At 42.9% G+C, this 14,492-nt stretch overlaps 1 protein-coding gene across 1 annotated transcript in view; it reads right to left on the bottom strand.

The window, feature by feature from the left end:
- The window catches only part of Dock8 (dedicator of cytokinesis 8), a 191,013-nt gene extending 177,101 nt beyond the window's left edge, over window positions 1-13,912 (bottom strand). The window contains exon 1 of the mRNA XM_075973748.1: window positions 13,719-13,912. Coding sequence (XP_075829863.1) covers window positions 13,719-13,771 — 53 coding nt within the window. The 5' untranslated portion in view covers window positions 13,772-13,912. The remainder of the gene's footprint in view (window positions 1-13,718) is intronic.
- Between the last annotated feature and the right edge of the window lie 580 nt (window positions 13,913-14,492).

Here is a 14,492-nt window from a genome sequence, read left to right as displayed (position 1 = left end):
TCACCTGAGGAAACAGAGGGAGAGCAGACTTCACATTTACCATTAACACTCCCTTTTTCTAAACTTAAAAATATCTAAAGCAAAAGACATAAGATGCTGATGCTCACAACTATCCATTCACAGACAGAGGACTCTCAAATATTTGCAAATTTACAAAATTATCTGTGTTTTCTATACTTCTGAAGACTTTGGAAAAAAAATAAAGCACATCCTCTCATACCACAGAGCTTGTTTTTAAGATGCAGTGTTCACTGATCTCTGCAAGGATTTCTAAAAAGGATTTCCAAAAATGTTTTGGGTAATGCTACTGAAGCATCCCCAGGGGCATGAACCCAAGGTTGGCCCTTCTGCAGGCACAGCATGGCCAGGCCACAGGCCAGAAGGCAAGAGAGGCTCCTCCCTTTTTGGTTCTTAATCTTGGTTAGTATCCTTGATCCTTGAAGGCAAGGCCCACGAGTCACTTTTCTTTGTATTTTCAGAGTCTAGCACAGAACTCAAGATATGATGCTCGATAGATGGAGTGAGTGAGTTAAGGCCGGAGTGAATGCATGAAACATCAAACTCCTTGGCTTAGGATCACAAACCTACTCATTAAAAAATGTTTTCAAACAATATATTTTGATCATGTTTTTCTCCTCTCCCAGATCTGGGAGGCCAGATCTTCCCCACCTCCCTACCCACCCAACTTTATGTTCTTCTCTATTTCAAAAAAAAAAAAGAAGCCAAAACAAAAGACAAGAATCACAACCACCACCACTGCCCCACAAAAAAATAAATAAAAACAAACCAGTAAAAGACAAAAAAAAGTCAAAACAAAGCAGAATGAAACAAAATGTCTACAAAAATACCACTGATTGCATTTATGTTAGCCAACTACCCCTGGGCATGGGCTCTGCCCTGATGTGTAGCTGATAAACCTAATGAGACTCCACTGGAGAAAACTGATTTTCTCTCTGCCTGCAGGTATCACTTGCAGATATCTTCCTGGATAGGGGTGAGAGCCCATGCCCACTTTCCCCTCTCAGTGCTAAGACCCCATCTAGTTTGATCCTGTGCAGGTCTTACACATGTTCTCACAATCTCTGGATGCGCTTATGTGCACCTGCCCCTTGTGTCTGGAAAACACTGTTTATTTGAAGACATCCACCACCTTTGGCTCCTAAATTTTACTGCCTCCTATTTCTCTTGGATCCTTGAAAGGAGGGGTTTAATGAAGATACTCTGTTTAGTATTAGTGTTCCAAAGTCTCTCCCCCTCTATACATTGTCCAGTTAAAGGTTGCTGTACTAATTCCCATATATGATGTGGGGTTAGTGAGACACTGTTCTATGGGTATAGAAATACATCATTAGGAGTCACATTATTGCTATGTTCCTCTAGCAGAATAATAGTAGTAGGTTTTCCCTAGACCCGTGATTTATCTAGTCTCAGGTTCCTGGCCGCTTACCTAGTCTCAGGTTCTTACCTAGTCTCAGATTCTTAGTAGTGTCGAGCATAGGTTCCATTACATGGAAAAGGAGTTTCCATGAATCTAACTTTCCTGTTTGGAATTCCTAAATTAAGAAATTCCTAATTTCCTAAATCCAATTTAAAAAATAAAGGGTGTGTTACTCCCATAAGATTCATGCCATTATTAGACCAGTATATCTTGCACGCAGGACACCATAGTAGGTCATAGGATTTATAGCTGGGAAATATTGATGTTACCTTTTTCCTCCAGTAGTGCGCTGAGTAGCTTTCCGCACCATGAACACTAGTCAGCAGGGATGAAGCTTCTTGTTAGGCAGAAACCCAATGTTTTTGTGTCTGACAACAAGTAAGTGTTCTCCAGCAATACAGCCTTAACATTAAGTTGTGGAGAACAACCCATGGCCTTGGCGATAGGATATGACGTTTGAGGTTTCCGTGGAACCTCTTTGACCAACAACTCAAAAAGATGTAACCCATTCCTGGCACTGGAGATTTTACTTGGTGGCATAAAATTGTTTCGAATTGTTTCTCCTGTTATTTGATGACTCCATTCAAATCTCTTTCATATATGTATATATTTAGGAAGCTTCTATAATAGTAGGTTTCTATATGGTTTTTGAAATGGTTTCTAGTGTTAGCTGTCCCTCCCCATATCCTTTACCTTTCTCTCCCATCTCCCTCCTGACTTAATCCTTCTGTTCTAGTTTCTAAGTTGTCTCTCCATAACAATACAGTCTACTCTCCTTTCCTTATGAGATCTCCTCCTCCCAGCTAGTACCTTGCTAGGCACTTAATCTCTAAGGTTATGAGATAGTTTAAAGATAACATCTGCATGTAAGAGAAAACATACAATATTTGTCCTTTGGGGTTTGGGTCACCTTACTCAGGATAGTTTTTTTTTCTAGCTCCATCCATTTACCTACAAATTTCATTTTTAACTGCCAACTAATAGTTCATTGTATAAATGTACAACATTTTCATTATCCATTCATCAACCGATGGATATCTATGCTGTCTCCAGTTTCTGCCTATTGTGAATAGAGCTGCAATGAACATGGATGAACAAGACTCTTTGCAGCAGAATGTGGAGTTCTTTGGGTATAAGCCCTAGAGTAGTTTATTGGATCTTGAAGTAGATTGATTTCTAGCTTCCTGGGGAAACACCACATTGATTTCCATAATGGTTGCATAAGTTTATACAATGAATAAGTGTTCTCCTTCCCCAATTCTTCCCAGCATCTGCTATTATTTATTTTATTGATCTTGGCCATTCTGACTGATGTAAAGTAAACTTCAAAATAGTTATAATTTACATTTTTCTGATGGATAAGGTGTTGAACATTTCTGTATTTCTCAGTCATTTTTATTTCCTCTTTTGAGAACTCCGCTTAGTTTTGAATCCAATTTTTTTTTTTTTTTGGGTTTTCAAGACAGGGTTTCTCTGTGGTCTTGGAGCCTGTCCTGGAACTAGCTCTTGTAGACCAGGTTGGCCTCGAACTCACAGAGATCTACCTACCTCTGCCTCCCAAGTGCTGGGATTAAAGGCGTGCGCCACCACCGCCCGGCCTTGAATCCAATTTTTAATTGAGTCATTTATTTGCCTTTTTTTTTGTTTTGCTTTGTTTTTGTTTGATTTTTTTTTTTGGTTCTTTATGTATTCTAGATTCTAGCCCTCTATCAGCTGTATAATTGGTAAAGATCTTTCTTCGTCTCTCCACTCCACCCTAATGATGATGTCCTTTGTTGTATAGAAACTTTTCAGCTTCACAACCTGCAACATTTGTTGAGGATGCTGTATTTTTTTTCTCCAGTGTGTACTTTTGGCTTCTTTGTCAAAAAATCAGGTGTCAGCAGGTTTATGGACTTTTGTCTGGGTCTTCCATTTGGTTCCACTGATCAACGTATCTGTGTTTATGCAACATCATGCTGTTTTTATGGTATCTCTGTAATACAGTTTGAAATCTAGGAGGTAATATCTCCAGCAGCTCTTAATTTGTTCAGGATTATTTTAGCTATCTTGGTTTTTTTTTTTTTTGTTTCCATATGAAGTTGAAAATTGTTTTTCTGTTGTTTTCAGTTTCTGTGAAAAACTATCTTGTACTTTTGATGGGTATTACATAGAATCAGCTTTTGGTAGATGGCTGTTTTATATTAACCATACCATGAGCATGGGAGATCTTTCCATCTTCTAGTGCCTTCTTCAATTTCTTTCTTCAGTTATTCAACTCTTAAAAAAGTTTTAATTTCCTTCTTGATTTCCATTTTTCACTCAGTAGTGAATCTGTTGTTTGGTTTTCACAAGTTTGCCTATTTTCTACTATTTCTGTTTTTGTTAATATCCAGCCTCAATCTGTGCTGGTCAAACAGGCTATAGGATGCTATTTCAATTTTCTTATATTTGTTGAATATAAGAAACTTATATTTGTGTCCAAGTATGTAATCAAATTTTGAGAAAGTTCCACGAGCTGCTGAGAAGAAAGTATGTTCTTTGTGCTTGTGTGAGATGTTCTATATATTATCTGCTAGGTTCATTTGATTGGTGACATTCTTCAACTCCAGTATTTCTGTTTAGAGTTTGCCTGGATGACCTGTCTGTCAGAAGAGCTGGGTACTGAAGTCATCCATTATCACTGTGTGAGGGTCAATATGTGATTTTAGCTGTGGTACTATGTCTTATTGTGAAGTTGGATGTCTTTATGTTGGTGCATAATCCTCTTGGTAGATTTCTCCTTTGATGAGTATGTAGTGGCCTTCCCTAGTTCTTCTGATTAGTTTTTACTTGGTCTGTGTTACCAGATATTAGAATAGCTATACATGCTTGCTTCATGGGTCCATTTTCTTAGAATATTCCCCATCCTCTTACCCTGAGATAATGTATATCCTTCACGGTAGAGTGTGTTTCTTAGATGCAGCAAAAGATGAATCCTGTTTTCTAATCCAGTCTGTTGTTTGTGTCTTTTTATTGGGAAATTGGGAACATTAATACTGAGAGTTAAGAAGGAGCAGCTTTTACTTTTTCCTGTTATTTTGCTGCCATGGTGTGGGTCCCTCCTTTTTATTTTCTTGTCTGAGGTTACTTATTTCTGTGTTTTCTTGAATGTGGTTAACCTCTCAAGCTAAAGTTTTCCTTCTAGTGCTTTCTATAGAGCTGGATTGGTAGAAATTGCTTAAATTTGGATTGCATCATGATATGTTTTTCTCTCTCTCTCTCTCTTTCTATTATGACTGACTGTTTTGCTGGGTATGTCAGTCTGCGCTGCCATCTGTGATCTCTTAGAGCTTGTAGAACATCCATCCAAGCCCTTCTGGTGTTTAGAGTCTCCATTGAGAAGTCAGGTGTTATTCTAATACGGCAGCCTTTATATGTTAATTGGTCTTTTTCCCTTGTAGCTTTACCTATCCTCTTTGTCCTATACATTTAGTATTTGGTTTATTATGCATTGTGGGGAATTTCTTTCCTGGTCCTGTCTATCTGGTGTTCGGCACACTTGTACCTTGATGGGTACCTCCTTCTTTAGATTAGGGAAATTTTCTTCTATGATTTTGTTAAAAGTATCTACTGTGCCAGTGACCCAGGCTTCTTCTTCCTCTACATTTATTAATTGTAGATTTGGTCTTTCCATAGTGTCCCAGGTTTCCCGGCTGGTTTGTGCCTGGAGTATTTTTAGATCTAACATTTTTCTCTGACTGTGGTATCCCTTTCCTCTGCGCTGTCCTCAAGACCTGAAATTCTCACTTCCATGTCTTATAACACATCTCTTGAACAACTGTTTGTGTTTTTCACAGTCTTCATTAAGGCATTTGTTCACACCCTCTTTAAGTTTCTTGCACATTCAAAATTGCTACTTTGAAGCCCTTGCCTTGTGCTTTGGCTAGGTTGCATTTCTCAGGGCTTACTGCAGTGGGATCACTGGCTTCTGGAGGAGGCGTGTTGTCTGGGCCGTTCGTGTTTGTGTTTTTGGCTAGGCTCTAGGCATCTGGAGTTATGATGTCTGTGGTGGTTTTGGTGTACATATCTGGCCGTATCTATGTTGGAATGGTGTTCTTTGGTTAGTGTTGCCTGGTAGAAGAGAGTGCTTCTGCAGGTCAGTCAGCAACTGAATGAATGGAAATGGGCTAGGCGGGACTGAAAGGGGCAGCAAGGAAGAGCGAGGGGTCCAGATTTTGCACCGAGAGAGCATCCCTATGGAGTGGACGGTAGGTGGGGGGAAAGGCTCTGGCAGGCAGACTGTAGTGAAGCTAAGAGTCAGTCTAGAGAGATTGGAATGAAGTATAGGAAGTATAAAAAAAGTCTTAGACCATGTGACCACTAAGGGGTCCCTGGCAGAAAGCGTTCTGCTAGGGGAACCCTCGGTCTTCAGCAAGAGCCTAAGTTTCTTTTTTAAATCAAGAGATAAGAGAAGATGGCTCAGCTGGCAAAAGCCTTTGCTGGCACGTCTGACAACTTGGTGATTCCCCAGAACCCAAATGGTGATCCTCTGATCTCCACACATGTGCCATGGCACTAGAGTGCCCACACACATATGCACAAGGCACAAAAAAAATAGAGATATAAATGTAAAATACAGAGAGAGAGGAGGGGAGAATGGACGGGAATGGAAAAGGGGGTCTGGGAAGATGGTTCAGTGAGTTGCCATGAAAGGGTGAGAAGGGGGATTCAGACAGCCAGAACCCAGGTAGTGGCTAGGTAGGTACTGAGGCCTTCCCATAATGCCAATGTGTGGACGGCAGAGACATGGATTCACTCTCTAAAGCAAGGTAGCTAGCCAGGTCAGCCAAATGGCAAGTTCAGAGTTCAGTGAGAGACTTTTAAGACACTGAGAAAAAGTAACAGAAGAAGGTTGACATCTGATGTCAACACACACCTACATGCTCCTCACACACACATACACACACATGTACCTCCACACATGTGAACGCACACGTGTGTATACACACAAACATGCAAAAGCAAAGAGAGAGAGAGAAAGAGAGAGAGATGAAGGAAGAGGTTGTGGTTGATTTCTGTTCTGCATTTCTTCATCTAGTTGTAGTTTGGCTTTGTTAAGTTTTGGCCTTTATTGTGAGAGAACAATGGAAGAGGAAGCCAGGAAGCTTTAAGAGGTTTGTAAGTAGCCAGGCAGTGAGGGTGCACACCTTCAGTCCCAGCACTAGGGAGGTAGAAGCAGGTGGATCTCTGTGAGCTCAAAGCCAGTCTGGTCTACAGATTGAGTTCCAGGACAGCTTCCAAAGCTGCGCAGAGAAATCCTGTCTCAAAAAACAAATTTTTTTTTAAAAAAAAAAGAGTTTTTGTTTTTTTGTTTTTATTGTTTATTTTTATTTTTTCTAAGTCTTCTGGAAAAGGAACACAAAAAGCATGAAAAAAATCTCAACATTCCCTATCCTCTTATCCCAGGAAAACATATTTTATTTAAAATGCTTGGCATTTATGCAGTCAAAGGGGGTGCTGATGGAATTAATTGTAAAGCAAAGTAAAAGAACAACAACAACCAAAAGAAAAAAGACCTTAAAACAAAAACAAAAAACACTACCTACAATTCAAGGCCTTGTAATTATCGTTTGTGGCAAAACCAATAAAGAAGTTGTCAGACTAGCCTGCTAGCTGCATCATTCACCTAGTTATCCTAGGAGGACGGTGGAAGGAAGGAAAAAAAAGTCAAGTTAGTGGCCAGCATTTTGGGTTGCACTTTAAGCAAAAGGTAGCAATGTACGACTGTGTTTAATCTCTAAAACAAACTAACAAAAGTTACTGCAGAGGTTAGGTTACTCAGTGATCCAGGAGAGCAACTGAACAGGAGGTTGGAAACATTCAGGCAAGGAGTCAAAACTAACAAAGAAACACTTAAAAGAATAATAAACCCTTGGCTGGAGGCAGGGTGGGCTGAAGGCAGGAAAAGAAGCATTTTCTAGGTCAAGAGCTAAAGCTGGGGGACCGCTCAGTGGGTAAGGTCAGCAAGACCTGAGTGTGGATGCCATCACCCACATAAAAAGCTTGGCATGATCACATGATCCTGTAACCCCAGCTCTCGACAGCCAGCCTAACCAAAAACCAAGAGTATACCCAATGTCCTTCTGACTTCTGCATGAATATATGGGCACACAGACTGACATATACTGCACACATGCATACATTTACATAAAAAACAAACTTTTTTTTTAAAGCAAGCAATTCTACTACTAGAAATGTATATGGAGGTATTTGCAGGAGCACAGGGAATATGCTTTAGACTGTTCCATCAAACTCTCCACTATTTTGCAAAAAATAAAAATTATCTTAATGCCCAATAATAGCTATTTCAGTAAATCATAACACACTTACATTATTTATAATATAGGCCTACAATAATTGATATGGAGAGTTCTTTACACGTATTTTTTAAATATTTATTTATTATGTATACAATATTCTGTCTGTGTGTATGCCTGCAGGCCGGAAGAGGGCACCAGACCTCCTTACAGATGGTTGTGAGCCACCATGTGGTTGAGGGGAATTGAACTCAGGACCTTTGGAAGAGCAGGCAATGCTCTTAACCACTGAGCCATCTCTCCAGCCCCTACACGTATTAAACTTAAAGATTATAATGTAGCATGCACAAGATGATTTGGGTTTTGTAAAAATTAGGAGGAAGTGTATCCAACTATTAGGAACCATTAATTTATGCGTGGTTGAAATGTGGGTATCTTTTTTTCCTTTTGGCTACTACATTTTGCTATTTTCCTTTTACTGTGCTTCTGCTTTAGATGTTTTTTAAATTCTACAAGGGAATGGGGGAATGTGGGTTAGGGAGATGGCTCAGCAGGCAAAAGCATGCACTTGTACAAGCCTGATAATCTGTGTTCAGGAAAATGCCTGCCACCCAAGGAGAAAGCCAGATGCAGCAATGCACATCTGTAATTCCAGCACTCTCTGTGGTGATGTGGGAGGGGGAGATAGGAGAAGTTATTAAAACCAGCTAGCCTAGAGTACACTCTGGCAGAAATAAGGGACACTCTGCCTTAGTAAGGAGGCAGATGAGAACCTCTCTGCCTGGCAGCCCTACCTATCTCTCCCCTGCCTAGCTATTGGCCATTCAGCTCTTTATTAGACCAATCAGGTATTGTAGGCAGGCAAAGTAACACAGCTTCACAGAGTTAAACAAATACAACTTCACATCTTTTTTTCTTTTGCAGTCACACTAAGTCCAATGAGTGCTGCTCACGTGGACATGAGTGTGGGGCTTCCCACTGGTCCTTCAAATAAGAATGATTCTCCCTGCTCCAGTAGCTATCAGCAGCCGCCAGCTCCTCATCAGGGGTGGCAGCTAGGGAGCATCTCCCTCACCAGTGCTGGAATTCTGGCTGTCTGACACGATACTGAGTAAATAGTAAATATCGTTACTTCTTTATTTTAAAACAAACCCAAAACACATCATGGTGTGGTGAGTAGGAGGGCAGGATACTGGAGACAGACTGAATACAAATCCCAGCTCTGACCTCAATCAGCAGTGGGAGATGGGAATTTACATAACTTGTCTGAGTTCTCCTTCCCCATTTGTAAATGAAGAAAGTAATTGCTCCTAATTTATAGAAGTGGGTGAGTTACGATAGAAACATTTAGGTCCGTATCCGCCACATAGTAAGTGTGGTTGTTTGAATGAGAACTGTTCCCCACCAGCATAGGCCTTTGAACTTGATCCCTTGCTGGCAGATCTGTTGGGGGGGGGGTGTAAACTTGACAGAGGAAGCATGCTTTGAAAGTTTAAACCTTGTCCCGCTTCCAGTTTGCTGTTTCTGCTTCATGTTTGCAGCAGAGGATGCAACCTCTTGGCTTCCTGCTCTGATAGCTTGCAGCCATGCTGCCCCACCCCCACCTCCACTATGGACTCTCCTTCTGGAACCATAAGCCAAATCAAATTCTTCCTTTGTAAGTTGCTTTTGGTCATGGTATTTTATCACAGCAACAGAAATTAACTAATACAGTAAGAACTATAAAAGTCATATCTTCTATTTCGTTCAATCCTGGGTGTCCAGAAGGTTACTAATAACCCCCAACAGTTTATATATTTTCTTTCTTTATCCAAAGTTCTAATTTTACTTTAGCATCTGATCAAGTTCTGCATCTATTCTGTGTTTGAAAGAAACAAGGGATAAGGGATAGTGGTTGGTGGTAAAACACTCACCTAGCATGCATAAGGCATTAGGATTAATACCCAACACTGCATAAAAGGATAAAGAAACCAAGGCATTGTTTAATGAATCTTCACAGTTACTAATAATTACTAATAATTTCCGGCACCTACAAAAGCAGAAAATTCCAGTAATCAAAGAGGTCATTAACAAGGGAATGCTCCCTAAAGGACTATGATACATTCAATACAGCAGTTCCAGTTCCTAAAACCCCAAACACAACATCATTGTGACTACCTAATGCAGACCTTGTCTCTCTTCTGCATGACAATCAGGGAAAAACTAAACTCAAGACAAATGCATATTGTTCACCAGGAAGTTAACTTTACTCTTGCCACTCAGAACAATTCAGTGGGAGTTCTGTGCTCTATGGCTCTAAGCTACAGGCTCTGGAGAAATGTGGCAGTCTACACAATATACAACATCATATACAACAAGGGCTACGGTCACACGGGACGCTCCCAGCACGCCCTACCTCCAGGTTTCCAGCACTTGAATCTAGGCTTGTGAGAGCATGAGAGAGCCAGACAACCATGGGGAGACAGCTGCTGGCAGCCTTCTCAACTTCCTCTGGCTTTGGCCCTGGCCCTGCGCTGGGCAATGCTGTTTGCAGGAAGCCACAGAAATTTGAACACAGTGGGGAGCATTTTTCACAGACTAAGAGACCGCTCATGCCTTGGTGAAGCTGAGGCACAGAGCCGAGCTCCTTGCAGTTATAATTTTTAGTATGTTAAATTGCAGTATCTCATTGACACAAAGAACAGTGACAAAGAACCTGACAAATACGCAGTATCATCATAAAATATAAAGGTGAAAATAGGAACTTGTACTAAAAGTCCTAATGGCCATATTTCAACACAATCTTACTCTTGGAATTTGACCTATTTTTAAAAACTGATAGACACATGTAAAGCCAAAGATATTTTTCCATGTTTAACACCACAAACCATCACATTGTTTACATACTCTGCACTACTCAGAAATGGAATTGTCAACGCTGTTACTAAAATGATTTTTAAAAGTTAATTCTTTGCTTTTACAGGGAATTCTCATACCACGTGGATCAAAACAGCACAGACTTAGCGAAGAGTGCTGTCCTAAGCAAGTTGCAGTCCTGACGGCCACTGTTGACAGCAGGGCCTTTAAGAAATGACATGGCCTTGTGCAACCTACATCTCCAGCTTACTTTCCCCCTCTATTCTCGTTTCATTTCCCTCTCCACGGTAAAATATCTCCAGCTTAGGGGGAGGCAAGGGTTTACTTGGTTTACAATGTCAGGTCACAGCCCATCATTTTGGGGAAGTCAAGGCAGGAACTCAAGCAGCTCATCATACCCACGATCAAGCACAAAAGGGGCATAGACACACTCTGGCTTGCTTAAGTCAGCTGTCTTCACTCTAATGCAACCAGGAAATATACTGCCCACACCAGCTAGGTCTTCCTCCATCAAATAACAATAGAGAATCTAACCCAGCCATGCCCACAGGCAAAACCGATGGAGAGAGCCATCATTTAGACTACTTCCCAGGTGATTCTGGATCGTGTCAAGTTGGCAAAGCTAAACACGTCTGTACAAGATGACTTGAGTGTCCTAAGGTTTTGTGATAACAACATGTGAAACACAGGGTGTGATCTTTAAGTGGTGGGTTTTAATGTTATATTACCACTAGGCACATTCTTATTAATCCACCCTTCTGAAAGTTATCCCTGCCAAGCTCTTAGAGTAATTCTTGCACCCAATATACAGAATGGTATAAAGGGTATAAAGAAAACTCACGGAACAGAAAAATGCAATTTATCTTCTCTCCGGAAGATTAGAAAACATCTTACATTTTACTTTCCTGGGTGGGCACTTCTTGGCCAGATTAGAACAAACATTTTATTCCATTGAGTATGTCTGAGGTTCTCGGCACAGTATAGGTAGGATGTGTAAGAGAAGTCAACCCCAGGAAAGCTCCAGGGGGCATTAGCATCCCCATACCCACGACTAAATGATCTCTGTCTAGAAAATACTCCAGCTTCAGCGATCCTTATTTTTCTTCTTTGACTCTTGGAAATGGTGACATTAAAGATGACAATGCCCCGATAAAGCTAGCGACACCGTGGAGCTAACAGTGACTTAGCATTTACTCTGAGCCAGGCATTATAAGTACTCTGTCCCCTCTCTGCTTCTTCACTCAATTCCTCTCACAGACAGAAGAGGGAGAGTCTATGGTCAGAAATCAGCATTATTCCCATTTATACAAAAGCCAGATGTGGCTCTTTTTTTTCAACTCCAGCAATTGGGAAGCAGAAGCAGGAGAACTTCTTGGAGTTCAAAGCCAGTTTGGGCTACAAAGTGAGACCTTGGAGAGACAGAGAGAAGGGGTAGAGGCCAAAGTTCAGAAAAATTTAAAATGTGTACGCCCAACGTTATATAGTTATTTTGCAATGAGCAGCTCATTGGTGAGCAAATTTGATTGTACCCTGGCTCTTGGTTTTTCTAACACTGTTTAGTTTGGGTGGTTGTTTTTGTTTTGTTGTTTATTTGTTTGTTTGTTGCAAGATCTCTATTTGAAGCCTAGACTGGCATTCAATTTGTGATCTTCTTGTTTCAGCCTCCTGAGGGCTGGGATTATAGGCAAGAACACCACATCTGGCTCAAGTCCTTAATTCTTTTGTTTGTTTTTGTTTTATTGAGACCAAGTTTCTCTGGAGCTTTGGAGCCTGTCCTGGAACTACCTCTTGTAGAGCCAGGCTGGCCCCGAACTCATAGAGATCTGAGTGCTGGGATTAAAGGCACGCACCACCACCGCCAGGCTCAAATCCTTTATTCTTAACCCTTGGGTTCCACCAACCCCATAACTCCTTGTAAGATTGCCTGCAGGGTTAACTTAGGCCTGGGTCACTCGCTTTAGATCAGTATCACCCCACCTGAATCCTCTCATCTTCCTGCCCTTGTTCCTGCTTCCTGACTTGTTTCTTTCTCAGGACAGGGACAAGGAGAAGCAGCTAAACCACCATGACATCCACCAAAAACTCTTATGCATAGCCCTTACTACCCCACAACAGCCATGAAACCCCCGATTCAGAAAATAAGTTCCTGCAGGAAGACTATCTGATATGATTTATGGCTTTAGACTAGTACCCTTTAGCCTGCAACATTTGTATATAGTCCACATTAATAATTAAACTAATTTGACAGAAGAAATCGTGACGTCAGAGAAATGGTTTGCTCACAACTACACAGCGCAGCGCCAAAGGCCCTCTGACGTCCTTAACAGAGCACTATTCAAGGATGGTGATACCTGGTGGCTCAAGCTTCACTCTCTAGCAGTCCAGAGATGAATTTACTGTGGATCAACTTCCCAACAAGCTCAATCGAAAAACACAAAAACAAAACAAACTGGCAATCTTCCAGAGGGCTGCCCTTCACAGTGGAGGTCGACATTATCTTTCAGCCAGGCAGTCTAGATTTCCCAGGTCAAGGCAAAAATGCCCCCGAATGCATGTCAGCAGTTTTCAGGGGAGGAAGCGCTGCCGCTCAAGTCTACTGAGAACTCTGAGCAATCAACACATAGAGATGTCGTCTGGGCAACTCTGATTATAAAGTGGCTGGAGTGCTATAGATCTTTAAATGTCAGCTACGGCTCGTCCCTTTTTTGCTCATTTAAATGAAGAATTTTAAAAATCGCTTTTTCCACTTCGGTTCCCTTTGGACCAAGGAATAAAAATAGCGATGTCATCAGGAGCCAAGATCCTTTCTAGAAAGGGAGGGGAGGTTGAAAGAGCCCTAACCCTGGCACAGACGGTCGGATCTGCTTCAAAGCAAAGCTGATTTCAGCCACTTCGCTCCTCTCCCCTTTTCCAACCTGGAAGGAAGGCGCAATTTGTAAGACAAGTCCCGGCGCGCGGCACCACACAGGCACACTCGGCGCGCACTATACTCTCCGGTCCCGCCACCTGTCAGACCGGCGAGGACGATCGAACCACGCGGGGTTGGGGAGGTGGCGCGAGAGGCTGCTCGATGAAGCGGCACGGGTGACGGAGGACACCGAGGACGCGGCTGAGTCCCCGCGCGCCCCGCCGCGGACTCGTCTTACCTGTTGATCTTGAGAGCGAAGGCGCGGCGCTCGGCGCTCGGCAGCGTGGCCATGGCGAGCGCGCGGCTCGCCGGCCTCGGGACTGTCGGGGATGCGGGGGGACGGGACCCAAACGCACAGCCGCTGCTGCAGCGCCCGTCGCGCCCGCCGCCAGCCTCATCTGTCAGCCGCGCCGGGAAACTTCCGCCTTTCCACCTTGGCGGCGCAGCTCCCTGGGGGAGGGCCCTGCACCGCCGCCCACAGCGCCGCCCGGCCTGGCACGCACCGAGCGCTCGGCGAGGGCGTGGACGGTCGCGGAACTGCTATCCGGATGCTCCGAGTCGCCGGCCGCAAGCGCGCGCTTCCCGCCGCTGACCGGGAGTGGAGAGGGACGCCGGCGGGCGAGCAGGGACCGCGAGCGCTGGCCGGAAACGCCGCCGGCGGCCGGAGCCGGGGGACAGCTGGGGCAGCTGGAGCAGCGCGCGCCCGGTCCAGCAGCCCCGGGCTCTGGAAGGGTCTCCCGGAGGGTTGACGCCATTCCCGGGAGACGACAGTTTGAAAACAACAACAACAACAAAACGGCAATCTCATGGGACACCAGTCAACTTTCCCAACCGAATGCGCACTATCATTCATGGAACCATTTTATTATAACAGATCCGTCCCAGGAGTCAATATTGTGAGCTATATAATTTTTCTTTTTACGACCGGAGATAAAACTTTTTTTCCCTCCCGAGGAAACACTACATACAGCGTTGAGATTCATCCGTACCTCAAGTGAGGTTAGTTTCACTA

Source organism: Microtus pennsylvanicus, chromosome 5, assembly GCF_037038515.1.
Source record: "Microtus pennsylvanicus isolate mMicPen1 chromosome 5, mMicPen1.hap1, whole genome shotgun sequence".
NCBI classification, from domain to species: domain Eukaryota; kingdom Metazoa; phylum Chordata; class Mammalia; order Rodentia; family Cricetidae; genus Microtus; species Microtus pennsylvanicus.
The sequence above is the reverse complement of the archived record's forward strand: the minus strand, read 5'-3'. Positions and strand labels throughout refer to the sequence as shown.